The sequence below is a fragment of the Tachysurus vachellii genome, chromosome 15 (genome assembly GCF_030014155.1).
Source record: "Tachysurus vachellii isolate PV-2020 chromosome 15, HZAU_Pvac_v1, whole genome shotgun sequence".
Classification (NCBI taxonomy): Eukaryota; Metazoa; Chordata; class Actinopteri; order Siluriformes; family Bagridae; genus Tachysurus; species Tachysurus vachellii.
This window is the reverse complement of record NC_083474.1, coordinates 3827956-3841824: the sequence shown is the minus strand read 5'-3', so window position 1 is coordinate 3841824 and position 13869 is coordinate 3827956. Positions and strand designations below refer to the sequence as shown.

Below are 13869 nucleotides of genomic sequence, written 5' to 3'. Positions count from 1 at the left end.
CACGCTGAAGGTCCTGATTTGAAGGAGCCAACAGGACAACATCATCTGCAAAAAGCAGAGACGAAATCCTGTGGTCCCCAAACCGGACTCCCTCCGGCCCCCGACTGCGCCTAGAAATCCTGTCCATATAAATAATGAACAGGACCAGTGACAAAGGGCAGCCCTGCCGGAGTCCAACATGCACCGGGAACAAGTCTGACTTACTGCCGGCAATGCGAACCAAACTCCTGCTCCGGTCATATAGGGACTGGACAGCCCTTAGCAGAGGGCCCCGGACCCCATACTCCCAGAGCACCCCCCACAGGTCACCACGAGGGACAAAGTCGAATGCCTTCTCCAGATCCACAAAGCACATGTGGACTGGTTGGGCAAACTCCCATGAACCCTCCAGCAACCTGGCGGGGGTATAGAGATGGTCCAATGTTCCACGACCGGGACAAAACCCGCATTGTTCCTCCTGAATCCGAGGTTCAACTATCGGCCGAATTCTCCTCTCCAGTATGCTGGCATAGACATTTCCGGGTAGGCTGATGAGTGTGATCCCCCTGTAGTTGGAACACACCCTCCGGTCCCCCTTCTTAACAGAGGGACCACCACCCCAGTCTGCCAGTCCAGAGGCACTGTCCCCAGCTGCCACGTGATGTTGCAGAGGCGTGTCAACCAAGACAGCCCCATAATATCCAGAGATGTGAGGTACTCAAGGCGGATCTCATCCACCCCCGGTGCCTTGCCACTGAGGAGCTTCTCAACTACCTCAGTGACCTCAGCTTGGGGGATCGACAAGTCCACAACTGAGCCCTCGGCCTCTGCTTCCTCAGTGGAAGACATGTCGTTGGGGTTGAGGAGAACCTCGAAGTACTCCTTACACCATCCGAGGATGTCCCCATTCAAAGTCAGCAGATTCCCACTCCCACTGTAAACAGTGTGTGCAGGGCACTGCTTCCCCCTCCTGAGGCACCGGACGGTTTGCCAGAATTTCTTCAAGGCCAACCGAGAGTCCTTCTCCATGGCCTCACCAAACTACTCCCAGACCAGAGTTTTTGCCTCCGCAACCACCCGGGCTGAAGCTCGCTTGGAGTCCCAACCAGGCTCGATAGGACTCCTTCTTCAGCTTGACGGCATCCCTTAATTCCGGGGTCCACCACCGGGTTCGGGGATTGCAGCCATGAGAGGCACCGGAGACCTTACGGCCACAGCTCCGAGCAGCCACGTCGACAATGTAGGTGGAGAACATGATCCACTCGGACTCAATGTCTCCAACCTCCCTTGGGATCTGGTTGAAGCTCTGCCGGAGGTGGGAGTTGAAGATCTCTCTGACCGGAGACTCAAATGTTGTCAAATATTCCCAGCAGACCCTCACAGTACGTTTGGGTCTGCTAAGTCTGTCCAACTTCCTCCCCCGCCATCGGATCCAACTCACCACCAGGTGGTGATCAGTTGACAGCTCCGCTGACAGGACACCCTTATGCTTGAACATGGTGTTCGTTATGGACAAACTGTGACTAGCACAGAAGTCCAATAACAGAACACCACTCGGGTTCAGGTCGGGGGGGCCATTCCTCCCAATCACGCCCCTCCAGGTGTCACTGTTGCTGCCCACGTAAGCATTGAAGTCCCCCAGCAGAACGACGGAGTCCCCGGTCGGAGCACTTTCCAGCACCCTTTCCAGAGACGCCAAGAAGGTCGGGTACTCTACACTGCCATTTGGCCCGTAAGCACAAATAACAGTGAGAGACCTATCCCCGACCCGAAGGCGCAGGGAAACGACCCTCTCGTTCACCGGGGTGAACTCCAACACATGGTTGCTGAGCTGGGGGGCTATGAGCAAGCCCACACCAGCCCGCCGCCTCTCACATTGTGGGCAACTCCAGAGTAGTAGAGAGTCCAGCCTCTCTCAAGGAGTTAGGTTCCAGAGCCCAAGCTGTGCGTGGAAGCGAGCCCTACTATCTCTAGTTGGTATCTCTCAACCTCCCGCACCAGCTCAGGCTCCTCCCCCCAGCGAGGTGACATTCCATGTCCCTAGATCCAGATTCCGTGTCCAGGGATTGGGTCGTCGAGGCCCCCGCCTTCGACTGCCACCAATCCACATTGCACCAGCCCCTTATGGTTCCTCCTGCAGGTGGTGGGCCCACAGGAGATCGGCCCCACGTCGCTCCTTCGGGCTGATAACTGTATCTTGTGAAATGAAATGAATGTGCATAACTAATTGGGTATCTTCTGGGTTGTAGCGTCACTCAAACACCAACAGGCAATGGTTTCTGACCCATAACAGGATGCTGATGCAATTTCTCCCACCCTATTCCCCATTCCTCAACCCAATTGAGGAGTTCTATTCAGCACGGAGGTGGAAGGTCTATGATTGTCAGCCACATACTCAGATGACCCTGCTGGCTGCCATGGATGCAGCATGTGAGGACATCACAGCGGAAGCCTGCAGAGGCTGGATAAGACATTCCAGACGATTTTTTCCACGCTGTATTGCAAGGGATGATATCTGTTGTGATGTGGATGAAAATCTGTGGCCCGACAGACTGGGACGTCAGGGGATAGAGACAGATTGCACTGTATAGTGCGGCAATGCACAGTTCTGCCTAAGAAGTGTTTCCTATGTTTACCTTTTGGAATTTTAATTTGTGTCTTTTTATTTTCTATCACAATGACATTATATTGTAATTTTTTTGTCAGTCCACCAGTAAAGAAAAACAAAAATGTGTGAATCCTGTCCACTCTCTTACAATCAATATCCCACATACAGTAATGTGTAAATTTGTGCTGTTGAAATTCATAGTTGCCACTTAGAAGAAATTCAGCCTCGTGCATTTTCAATACTATGTTTTAGTAATCCAAAACATAGTTTACATCAGGAAATACTAAAATAAAGCATTGTCATGTTGAAAAAAATGACTAAACAATTTGACTATCTTGTTCGTACACAATGATAAAAGGACTTGTTATTTTGATGGCAATGATATGTTCATTGACACAAATACTTACTTTTGAGAGAAGTACTAAGGAATTGAGCAAAAAACAGGCTTTTGCAAGAAATACAATGTATTGTGCTGTTTGTACACATTGTTTTGAGAATGCACATACTGATTTGCAAATCTTAAGGATGATTCGAGAAATGCTCCACAGCAACTGAGAAAAACTGTAATAAACAAATTTCTTTAATAAACCAATACAATTTAAATGTTTATAGATAAAAATTAAAAATGTTTAAATGCAGTGTTGCATGCAGTAGGCTAAGGTAAGTAGCGATTGTTCATTTGAAGTTTACTCAACTGGAAGAATGTATGTAATAAACTTAGACCTACTAGCACTATGCATTATATTTTGAAAAAGTAGATTATCTTAATATCAAAACCTTAAATTTTCTCTGGACCTAATGATAAATACATGTCTGACCTTTGGAGCGAACCAAAAAAAAACTAGAAATCGCATTCATGACGATTTATGGTGATGCTATTTCTTTGCCTACATTGACGCTGATGCATTAAGAGGAGGGGGTCCCCTGTACCGAGATGGCGGCTCTGTTGACGCATTTGTTCCAATGTACTGCCGTAGCCAAGGCAGCATCTAGTGTATATATCTATGCATCACACAGAGCTATCAGGAAGCATAAAATCTGAAATTCTAATTTTCATACATGCTTAAAATTGCATCTTGTTTCAACTCCCAGAAGAGTGGAAAAGTGTGAAAGGAGCCATTGCTGTTAAGCTGTTGTCTGATTTGTCCTCAACTTCACGGAGCCAAGTAAAAAAGGCGGTGACTGATTTTGCTGCTTGCTCAGCTGGATCTTTGCTTGACTCCCACTTGTAGAATCCATCATCCTTAATGATGTCCTCATCGTAGAGTATGTCTAAAAACATCCGCAATAAGTCTAAACATGCATAAAATGTAAATAAAATTCAAGATTAGTAACATTCACAATGTAACAGGAAGCAGTCAAAAAAATCCTTATATACAGGCGCATCTCAATAAATTAGAATGTCATGAAAAAATTCATTTATTTCAGTAATTCAACTCAAATAGTGAAATTTGTGTATTATATAAATTCCGTACACACAGACTAAAGTAGTTTAAGTCTTTTGTACTTTTAACTGTGGCTCACAAAAAAAAACATCTCAACACATTAGAATATGGTGACATGCCAATCATCTAATCAACTCAAAACCCCTGCAAAGGTTTCCTGAGCTATCAAAATGGTCTCTCAATTTGGTTCACTAGGCTACACAATCAGGGGAAGACTGTGATCTGACAGTTGTCCAGAAGACAATCATTGACACCCTTCACAAGGAGGGTAAGCCACAAACATTCATTGCCAAAGATGCTGTTCACAGAGTGCTGTATCCAAGCATATTACAGTTTTTCTCAATCGATTTGGTACAACTCAGGTAACAGCTGAAGATACACAAAGAAATAAATGAAAATACATGTTTTTCATTAAGTTCTTTAATGAGGAGTTCAGGTGTACAACAATAAGTTGTCACCCCACACACACAAAAATATATATATTATGCAAATAAGTACATAGTTAAATAAAAAACAAAGTGATAAATGTACTGCATTCAAAAAACGCCTTGAATGCTGTATCCATCCTTGACATGCTTGTGCCCCAATATCTCCACAGGCCTCTTCCATCGCTTGAAGAAGACTTTCTTGGTTGTAAGGGTTGCGATCATGTACTTTCCATCTCCAAGAGGAGAAGAATTCCTCAATTGGATTCAGGAAAGGAGAATATGGTGGAAGAAACACCATCCTGAATTGTGGGTGATTCTCAAACCACTCTCGCACTAGTGCGGAATGGTGGAATTGGACATTGTCCCAAACAACTACAAAATTCCGCACCATTTGCTCCTGATCACCCTGCGGAAAGAGGATTTCATTGAGCAGGTTTAAAAAATATAGGAGCCTTGCTGTGTTGTATGGTCCCAAGACAGCATTGTGTGCCACAACACCAGTTGTAGAAATTGCTGCACAGAGAGTGATGTTGCCTCCTTGTTGTCCAGAGACATTGACTGTAGCACGATGGCCAATCACATTTCTCCCTCTTCTCCTTTTTTTTTTGAAGAATATAGCCTGCTTCATCAATATACAGGTACTCATAATGAGTTGCACTGCTATCCAACTCCAAGATTCTCTAGAGTAAAAAGAACACAAGGTAAAATATAGTAAATTTGTGTTTTACAGTAATGGCATTGATTGCAGTCAATACTACTGTGAAATTGTTGCTGAAGTTTGAGTTTACACTTGAAGTAGCAGTATACATAGATATGCCTAAATATTTTCACATATAGTAGCATGGAATAGTTTATGGACACATACTTAAAATTCAGGAAAAATATATCTTTGAGTTGACAGTAAAATTGCAGTAATTGGGTTGCACATACTTGAACAAACTGGAATCACAACTCCTTCACACTAATGGAGTTCCTTTCAAAAGGCACTTTGTATACTGTACTTGTTTCATTCGGATAGCATTTCTTCTTAGAACACGGTCAATTGTGGAGCGACTGCATTGGTGGATATTGTGGAACAGTTGATTGTCCTGTGTTATTCTTTGCTGAATTTCTTTGAGGCAGAGGGTGTTGTTCTGGGCCACCATGTCAACAATGTCAACATGCTCTTGTTCAACTGAAAAAAGTCTTGTTCGTCCACATGAAAGTTCTCTAACTTCAATTCTGAAAAAGGTTTGGACAAGCAGGAACATTTACTGTAGAGATCTAGACCTATGTCAAACAAGACTACATGGACTCTCATTGTAAAAGTAGAATGATATAGTTACTTACCGGTTTTCCCTCTGAAATGCACGGATAATTGAAGCCACTGTGGATCTATTTATATTGGGCTGAACTCTCTGGCCAGCTTCTCTCAGTGAGAGACCATGATTTATGACATGGTCAATAAGTGTGGCTCTGATTTCATTTGAAACACGCGTGTACTCTACCCTCATTCTACCTCTCCTCCCTCCTCTTCCTCTTCCTCTTTGCCCTCCTCTTCCTCCCTGTCCACCTCTTCTTATATTTTCTCTTTCCACTATACCATTGCCCTCCAATCTATCCATCTCTTCAAACGCTTCTCCTCTTCCTACATCCTCAGCTCTTCTCACTCTTCCTCCTACATCTTCAGCTCTTCTTTCTCTATCTCCTCTTTCTCTATCTCCTCTTCCTCTTCTCCCTCTACCCTGGCCACCACCTCTCACTCTTAAACCTCTTCTGTTTTCACTGCTCATACTTCTTTTTTTTGTCTTACTGTATCTCCTCATTTGTCTTCTTTGTTCTTCTTCTCTCCCCCGTTTGTAGTTGTTGTAATTACGTAAGACAGCTGTGTGAACAATTAGAAAATTGGCTTTTTCTGTGTTGAGTGGATTACTAACTCATCAGATAACAATTTGGCGTTAATTGAAGACACAAGGTGTGCAACTGACTATTTTACAATTCACAGAGTTTTGTTTGTTGTGTTTTGAAAATGGTACAAAAATGCTTGTGATCTTTGTGAAGAACAATGAAAAAGTTACAAATGTTTTTCTTGATATATTAAAGATTTGGTTGGCTGTATGAACTGCTGTGATAAAATTATGCTTTTGATTTGTGATTTGTATGAAATGAAGGAGAATTTACTATCTGTTTAGGACAATTACAAAGTGTACTGATGACTGTGTTAACTGTTTTGAGAGCTGTTACCTGAGTTTGGAGAAATGTACCAAATCGATTGAGAAAAACTGTACAGAAAGTTGAGTGGAAGGAAAAAGTGCGGAAGAAAAAGATGCACAATCAACCGAGAAAACTGCAGCTTTGAGAGGCTTGTCAAGCAAAATCGATTCATGAATTTCGGTGAACTTCACAAGGAATGGACTGAGGCAGGGGTCAAGGCATCAAGAGCCACCACACACAGACGTGTCAAGAAGTATGTCATAAGGAATTTAACAGTTGTTGTATTCCTCTTGTTAAGCCACTCCTGAACCATAGACAACATCGGAGGTGTCTTAGCTGCGCTGGACGAGAAGAGCTGGACTGTTCCCCAGTGGTCCAAAGTCCTCTTTTCAGATGAGAGCAAGTTTTGTATTTCATTTGGAAACCAAGGTCATAGAGTCTGGGGGAAGGGTGGTGAAGCTCATAGCCCAAGTTGCTTGAAGTCCAGGTTCCACAGTCTGTGATGATTTGGGGTGCAATGTCATCTCCTGGTGTTGGTCCACTGTGTTTTTTGAAAACCAAGAATGTTTAGAGCACTTCATGTTTAAAGCACTTCTGCTGAGCAGCTTTTTAAAGATGCTGATTTCATTTTCTAGCAGGATTTGGCAGCTGCCCACACTGCCAAAAGCACCAAAAGTTGGTTAAATGACCATGGTGTTGGTGTGTTTGACTGGCCAGTAAACTGAACCCCATAAAGAATCTATGGTTTATTGTCAAGAGGAAAATGAGAAACAAGAGACCAAAAAATGCAGATGAACTGAAGGCCACCGTCAAAGAAACCTGGGCTTCCACACCACCACAGCAGTGCCACAGACTGATCACCTCCATGCCACACTGAATTGAGGCAGTAATTAAAACAAAAGGAGCCCCAACCAAGTATTGAGTGCATATACAGTAAATGAGCGTACTTTCCAGAAGGCCAACAATTCACTACAAATGTTTATTTTATTGGTCTTTTGGCACTTTGTCGAGTGAATTGGTGGGTTTTTGTTAAATGTGAGCCAAAATCATCACAATTAAAAGTAGCAAAGACTTAACCTACTTCAGTATGTGTGTACTGAATTAATATAATACATGTTTCACTATTTGAGTTGAATTACTGAAATAAATGAACTTTTACACGACATTCTAATTTTTTGAGATGCACCAATAGACAATGTTGTATAAAGTACTAGAAAGCAATACTTGAGTAAAAGTACAAGTATCGTACTAGAAAAAGACTTTGGTAGAAGTGAAAGTTACCTTTTAGAATATCACTTACGTAAAAGTCTTAAAGTATCTGATATATACTGTACTTAAGTACCAAAAGTAATTTTCTGATATTTAATGTATTAAGTATTTGAAGTAAATGTAAAAAGTAAAATTTCAGTGCTTTGTGGTAGGCATAAGAGCAGGGGCGGTTCTAGAATTTCATCTTTAGGGGACTTAGCCCTCAGTGAGAATTTAAAACAAGAAGAGTTTTATATTATATATTATTTTATATTATATATTATATGAATACGTTATATATATTATATATTATATATAATACATTATATAAAATCCCAGGGAGGAGGCACGGTGGCTTAGTGGTTAGCACGTTCGCCTCACACCTCCAGGGTCGGGGTTCGATTCCCACCGCCGCCTTGTGTGTGTGGAGTTTGCATGTTCTCCCCGTGCCTCGGGGTTTCCTCCGGGTACTCCGGTCCAAAGACATGCATGGTAGGTTGATTGGCATCTCTGGAAAATTGTCCGTAGTGTGTGATTGCGTGAGTGAATGAGAGTGTGTGTGTGCCCTGCGATGGGTTGGCACTCCGTCCAGGGTGTATCCTGCCTTGATGCCCAATGACGCCTGAGGCACAGGCTCCCCGTGACCCGAGGTAGTTCGGATAAGCGGTAGAAGATGAATGAATGAATGAATTATATGAATACATAGTAAGCCAAATGTTATGGCAAAATTTTATGCATGATCTAATGATGCCAGTCTTGAATCAAATCAGTTCATATAAATGCCTCCAGCTCTGACTGCAAAGTAAAACAAAATTGCTCTTGGATCAAACTGATAAATAATTTTCATTCCCATTAACGACATGTCCTGCATTTTAGCGTAATAATTATTGTTTATTTTTGGAAGTAAAAATTATACTTATAGTTATAGGGTGGCTGAGATCACAGACAGGGGGGCTGGCGCCACCCTAAAAAAGGTCTAGAACTGCCCCTGGATAAGAGGCACTTCATCCCGTAGGAAGAATCTTTCATTCCAATGTACAAAAACATTTCTTGCAAATACGGCCACGGGTGTATAATGTTATCTTCTTCACCCTGTTCACCAAGTTCACCTCTATCGTGGTCGTCTACTATAACGGGAGGTCCTCCAGTAGGTGCTTCCATGGGCAGTTTCAGCTGTGCTTCCTCCTCCTTTGGCAACATTACGCTGAAATAGAGCGTGCGGAGCGTAATGCAATCTAGGAGCAGTGATTCGCCAAACCTCCCTTATTGCAGTCGCATACATTTCTTCTGATTTTATTTTGTAGTAAAGAGTAACGAACATGCTTAGTGGAAATATATTGGAGTAAAAGAATACATTTTATCTAGGAAATGTAGTGGAGTAAAAGTGAAAGTTGACAAATTTAAATAGCGAAGTGAAGTACAGATACGTGAAATTTCTAAAGTACAGTAGTGAAATATTTGTTCTCCATTACATTACAACACTGCCAATAGATTACTATTGAATAGAACGTGTTGACTCCTCCCTCCACAATTACTTGGCCAATGTCACTCGTTCCACACACACATGCTCGGAAAAGTGGCCTGTTCATGTCTCAATTCTTGGTTCGGTTAGAATTCCAAAATTCCAACTCATAATTCCTACTTATCTCAATGTAAATATCAATCAAGTGTACTCATTAGAATATTAGGCCACTCCCATTTGGTGTATGTGAGACACTCACTTGACGGCTGCTCCATCTGCACCATGAGGCTCTGTAATGCATAGAGTGCCTGCAGCTCCTTCTGCTCATCCTTAATGTAGCGCTGTAGCAGCTTGGCCCTCTGGGAAATCTCTTTAGAGTCAACTTGATACAGAGTTTCGCCTGTTCACAGTAAGAGAGAGATATTTAATAAATGTGCATAAAATGTCTGGAGGTTTGTGTGTTACTTACCTGGCTAGAAAAGAAAGATTTATTACACAACTCACAAATGATAGCAGCCTGACACACGGAGGACATCAGAGCTCGAAACCTGCTGCTCATCCAGGTTTGACTGAAAACACGAAGAGCAAAGTGCCGTCACCCATGAAGTGACGTTGCCAGATTTGTCCTGCAACAGTTGGTCCATCTGTTTTGAAAGCTCTTCCATACTCAGTGATTTCCTGCTGCTACCAACTTTTCCATACTCCTCCCCCATTGTGTAGTCCACTCCCTGGCTAAAACCATGAACATACACAAACACACCATTAAGGTTTTAGCCCATCCGTTAAACATTATAGAGATATGAGCAATTGAGAAAGCAAAGAATGACAAGAATCAAAGGAATGAAGAGTGAAATGGTGAGAATAGAGTAGGCACAGGGGAGGTAATAAGGAAGTGATTTCTTGATCAAACCTTCTCAGTCACAAACTTATTTGCATCTTCATCCTCAGACAGGAAGTCCTTCCAGCTAAGTCCCTCCACATGGCTCCAACCTTCTTATGGCTCTGTACATATAAAGAAAAGTGTTTATAATGAATATATGATTATATTCACTGATTCTCTCTCTCTCACACACAGAACATACCATTCCTTTGCAGAGCAGGGTGAGGCGGTGTGCTAGTACAGTAGATCTCCAGCTTTGCCAATAAGTACCAGGGGCTTAAATACTTCCCTGTAAATCAAAAGTCACAATGTAGTCAATTTTCCTGCTGCATGCTCAGTTACACGGTCTTGTGAAAATATGCTGAACTGTGTGACTTTCACACCTAAAGAGTGAGCCCATGGAAATCCCACCCTCCCATGCAGAATCCCATGCAGCAGGCGAGTGATCAGTTCAGCCAGGTAAACAAAAAAAAAAAGATGGTGAGGTCAGCCGCCGTCACAACTGCTCCGGTTACACTTTGCCTTTTTTGGTTGTTTTATATATTTTTTTATATAGATACAGTTTTATTTATAGAAGATGGACATCATTAGATATGACAGAGCCACTCTTATATCTATTGGTGTACAATACACTCACCCTTCACTGTTTTTAAACCCGGACCCATGCTGGCCGAGCAAGATCCTGAGGGGGAACAAAGGATGTGACCCACACCGCCGGCATCAGGAACCTAGTATCCTAGTAACCCTTACCTAGTATCCTGTTAGCCAACGTCCAGTCTCTGGAAAACAAGCTTGACAACCTCAGGGCAAGGGTCAAGTTCCAGAGGGACATTCAGGACTGCAACCTTCTCTGCTTCACCGAGACATGGCTGAACCCAGCGGTACCGGACCACGCCATCCAGCCGGCCGAGTTTTAATCGGTTTACCACATGGACAGAACATTGGAGTCGGGGAGGTCAAGGGGAGGTGGAGTGTGTCTGATGGTGAACAACCACTGGAGCAACAGCACGAGCATTGTTCCTCTTACACACTCCTGCACACCAAATCTGGAACTACTGACCATCAAATGTCGGCCCTTCTATCTACCTCGGGAATTCAGCTTGGTCATAGTCAGTGCTGTTTATATTCCACCTCAAGTGGACACGGTTACTGCAGTATGGGACTTACAAGAGACACCAATGCTACACCAAACACAGCATCGGGATGCTGCGCTCATTGTGGTGGGAGACTTTTACAGTGCCAACCTCAAACGTGCACTACCGAACTTTCAGCAGCACATCACCTGCCCCACCAGGGGCGAAAGGACACTGGACCACTGCTACACACCATTCAAGAACAGCTACAAGGCACAAGGCACACCCCTGCTAAAAAAACCAGCATTGCTGGTCCAGCATAAGGTATGTTTTGCATGCTGGGACCAGCTTGGGATGGTGGTATGCTGGTCCAGCATTAGGTGCTGGTTGCTGGTGTGCTGGCCGACCAGCCTGGGATGCTGGTGTGCTGGCCGACCAGCTTGGGATGGTGGTATGCTGGTCCAGCATTAGGTGCTGGTTGCTGGTGTGCTGGCCGACCAGCCTGGGATGATGGTGTGCTGGCCGACCAGCCTGGGATGATGGTGTGCTGGCCGACCAGCCTGGGATGCTGGTGTGCTGGCCGACCAGCCTGGGATGCTGGTGTGCTGGTCAACATATGTTGTCTTTTGGATGCTAGTATAATCCCAGCAAGACCACAACAAAACCCATTTGTTACATATCACATTTCTTAGTGCATATTCATAGTTAAATAAAGACCAAGACAATTTTCTAGAGAAGTGTAATTCACTTTTTAATAAAGTAAAACATTCTGGATATTCCTATCATTTACATGGCTTTCTTTACATACATACATACATTTTATATATATATATATATATATATATATATATATATATATATATATATATATATATATATATATATATATGTCGTCGCTGTCGGGCGGAAACCTTGTATGTCCAAATTTGGTCAATTTCATATTTTTTCACATATCAATGCTATTGGTCAGTCCCCACGTGGGTCTGTTATTTTTACAAGTTATTAACCAATCTAAAGTCTTGAACATAGCTTGAGCGCAAATCTCCAAATTATACACTCCAAAAACTCCAATTATACACTTCAACTGTCCACCTCTTCACACGTCTTCTGAGGTAAATGTCTTCAAAACACTGGGCTCAATGAAAAAAAAATCTTGACCCCCGCTAGTTCTGGTGCTCATCTGAGGACAGGAATTTAGTGCAAGACAATCCACTGCAACGCAGACTAAACCCTGTGCACTGCAGATAAGGAACGGCGTTTTTTTAATTTCCTGAAAAATAACGGTTTTGGAGATATGAGGATTCTGCCCCACAGCAACGAGATATATATATATATATCTTTATCTTTCTAAATTCTGTATGATTTATATGCTGCTTCCCTCATGGAGCCCAGGAAGTCAACATTTGTTGGTATTACTATATTTAATTTGTGGAGACACTTTAATCCCTAACGAATGATTTTTAAATGTTTTTATTCTTTGTTATTCAAAGCTTTTTGAGCTTTGTTATTTCAGTTATTTATTCAAAAGAGGGATCAAAAGAAATAACACACTTATAATTAAATATATTCCAATATATTGTGTTTTAATCTTATATTAATGTGTTACATAGAAACATACACAAGTAAAAATAAAGGTTGTTCCCATAAAGCTCATTCCAGCAAGATCATACTGGTTAACCAGCTACACCAGCCCCGTTTTGCTTGAAAACACCATGACTATGCTGGCCACCCAGCTATACCAGCACTGACCAGCATTATACCAGCATGAACCAGTAAAAACCAGCCTGGACCAGCATGGAATTGATGCTGGTTTATGCTGGATTTTTCAGCAAGGACCGTTTGTCAAATCAGACCGTGCAGCAGGACCAGATGGCATCACAGGTCGGGTTCTGAAAGCCTGCGCTGATCAACTAGCACCGGTGTTCATTGAGATATTCAACCTCTCACTGGAATAGTCTGTTGTCCCCCTCATGCTTCAAACAGTACACGATTGTTCCTGTCCCGAAGAAACCCCACCCTGCCTGCCTCAACAACTACCACCCTGTAGCTCTGACCTCAGTAGTGATGAAGTGCTTTGAGAGACTTGTCAGAGACGTCATCACTGCATCACTACTAGACACACTGGATCCACTACAGTTCGCGTACCGCAGGACGCCATTGCTCATCTTCTCCACACCACGATGAGCCACCTGGACTACAGAAAAGGGAATTATGCAAAACTGCCATTTGTGGACTACAGTTCAGCATTTAACACCATAATTCCCTCCACGCTCACATCTAAGTTGGAGGCCCTGGGACTCAGCCTGCCGCTGTGTCAATGGAACTCCAACTTCCTGACAGACAGACCACAAGCCGTACGGGTGGGCAAACACACCTCCATCCACCCTCACCCTTAGCACTGGAGCCCCCCAGGGTTGTGTTCTGAGCTCCCTGCTGTACTCACTGTACACCTATGACTGTGTGACCACTTCCAACTCCACCCCATCATCAAGGGAGACGGCCTACCTACAGGAGACTAAAAACCTGGAGAGATGGTGCCAGGAGAACAATCTT

At 43.2% G+C, this 13869-nt stretch overlaps 1 protein-coding gene across 1 annotated transcript; it reads right to left on the bottom strand.

Moving 5' to 3' along the window:
• Positions 1–3259: 3259 nt before the first annotated feature.
• Positions 3260–9939, bottom strand: LOC132858143 (eukaryotic translation initiation factor 4 gamma 1-like). The gene is made up of 3 exons (XM_060888365.1): positions 9868–9939; positions 9623–9763; positions 3260–3880 (listed from the first exon to the last, which is right to left on the bottom strand). Exons 1-3 carry the CDS (start codon positions 9920–9922, stop codon positions 3669–3671), a joined length of 408 nt encoding a protein of 135 aa, XP_060744348.1. The 5' UTR covers positions 9923–9939; the 3' UTR covers positions 3260–3668.
• Between the last annotated feature and the right edge of the window lie 3930 nt (positions 9940–13869).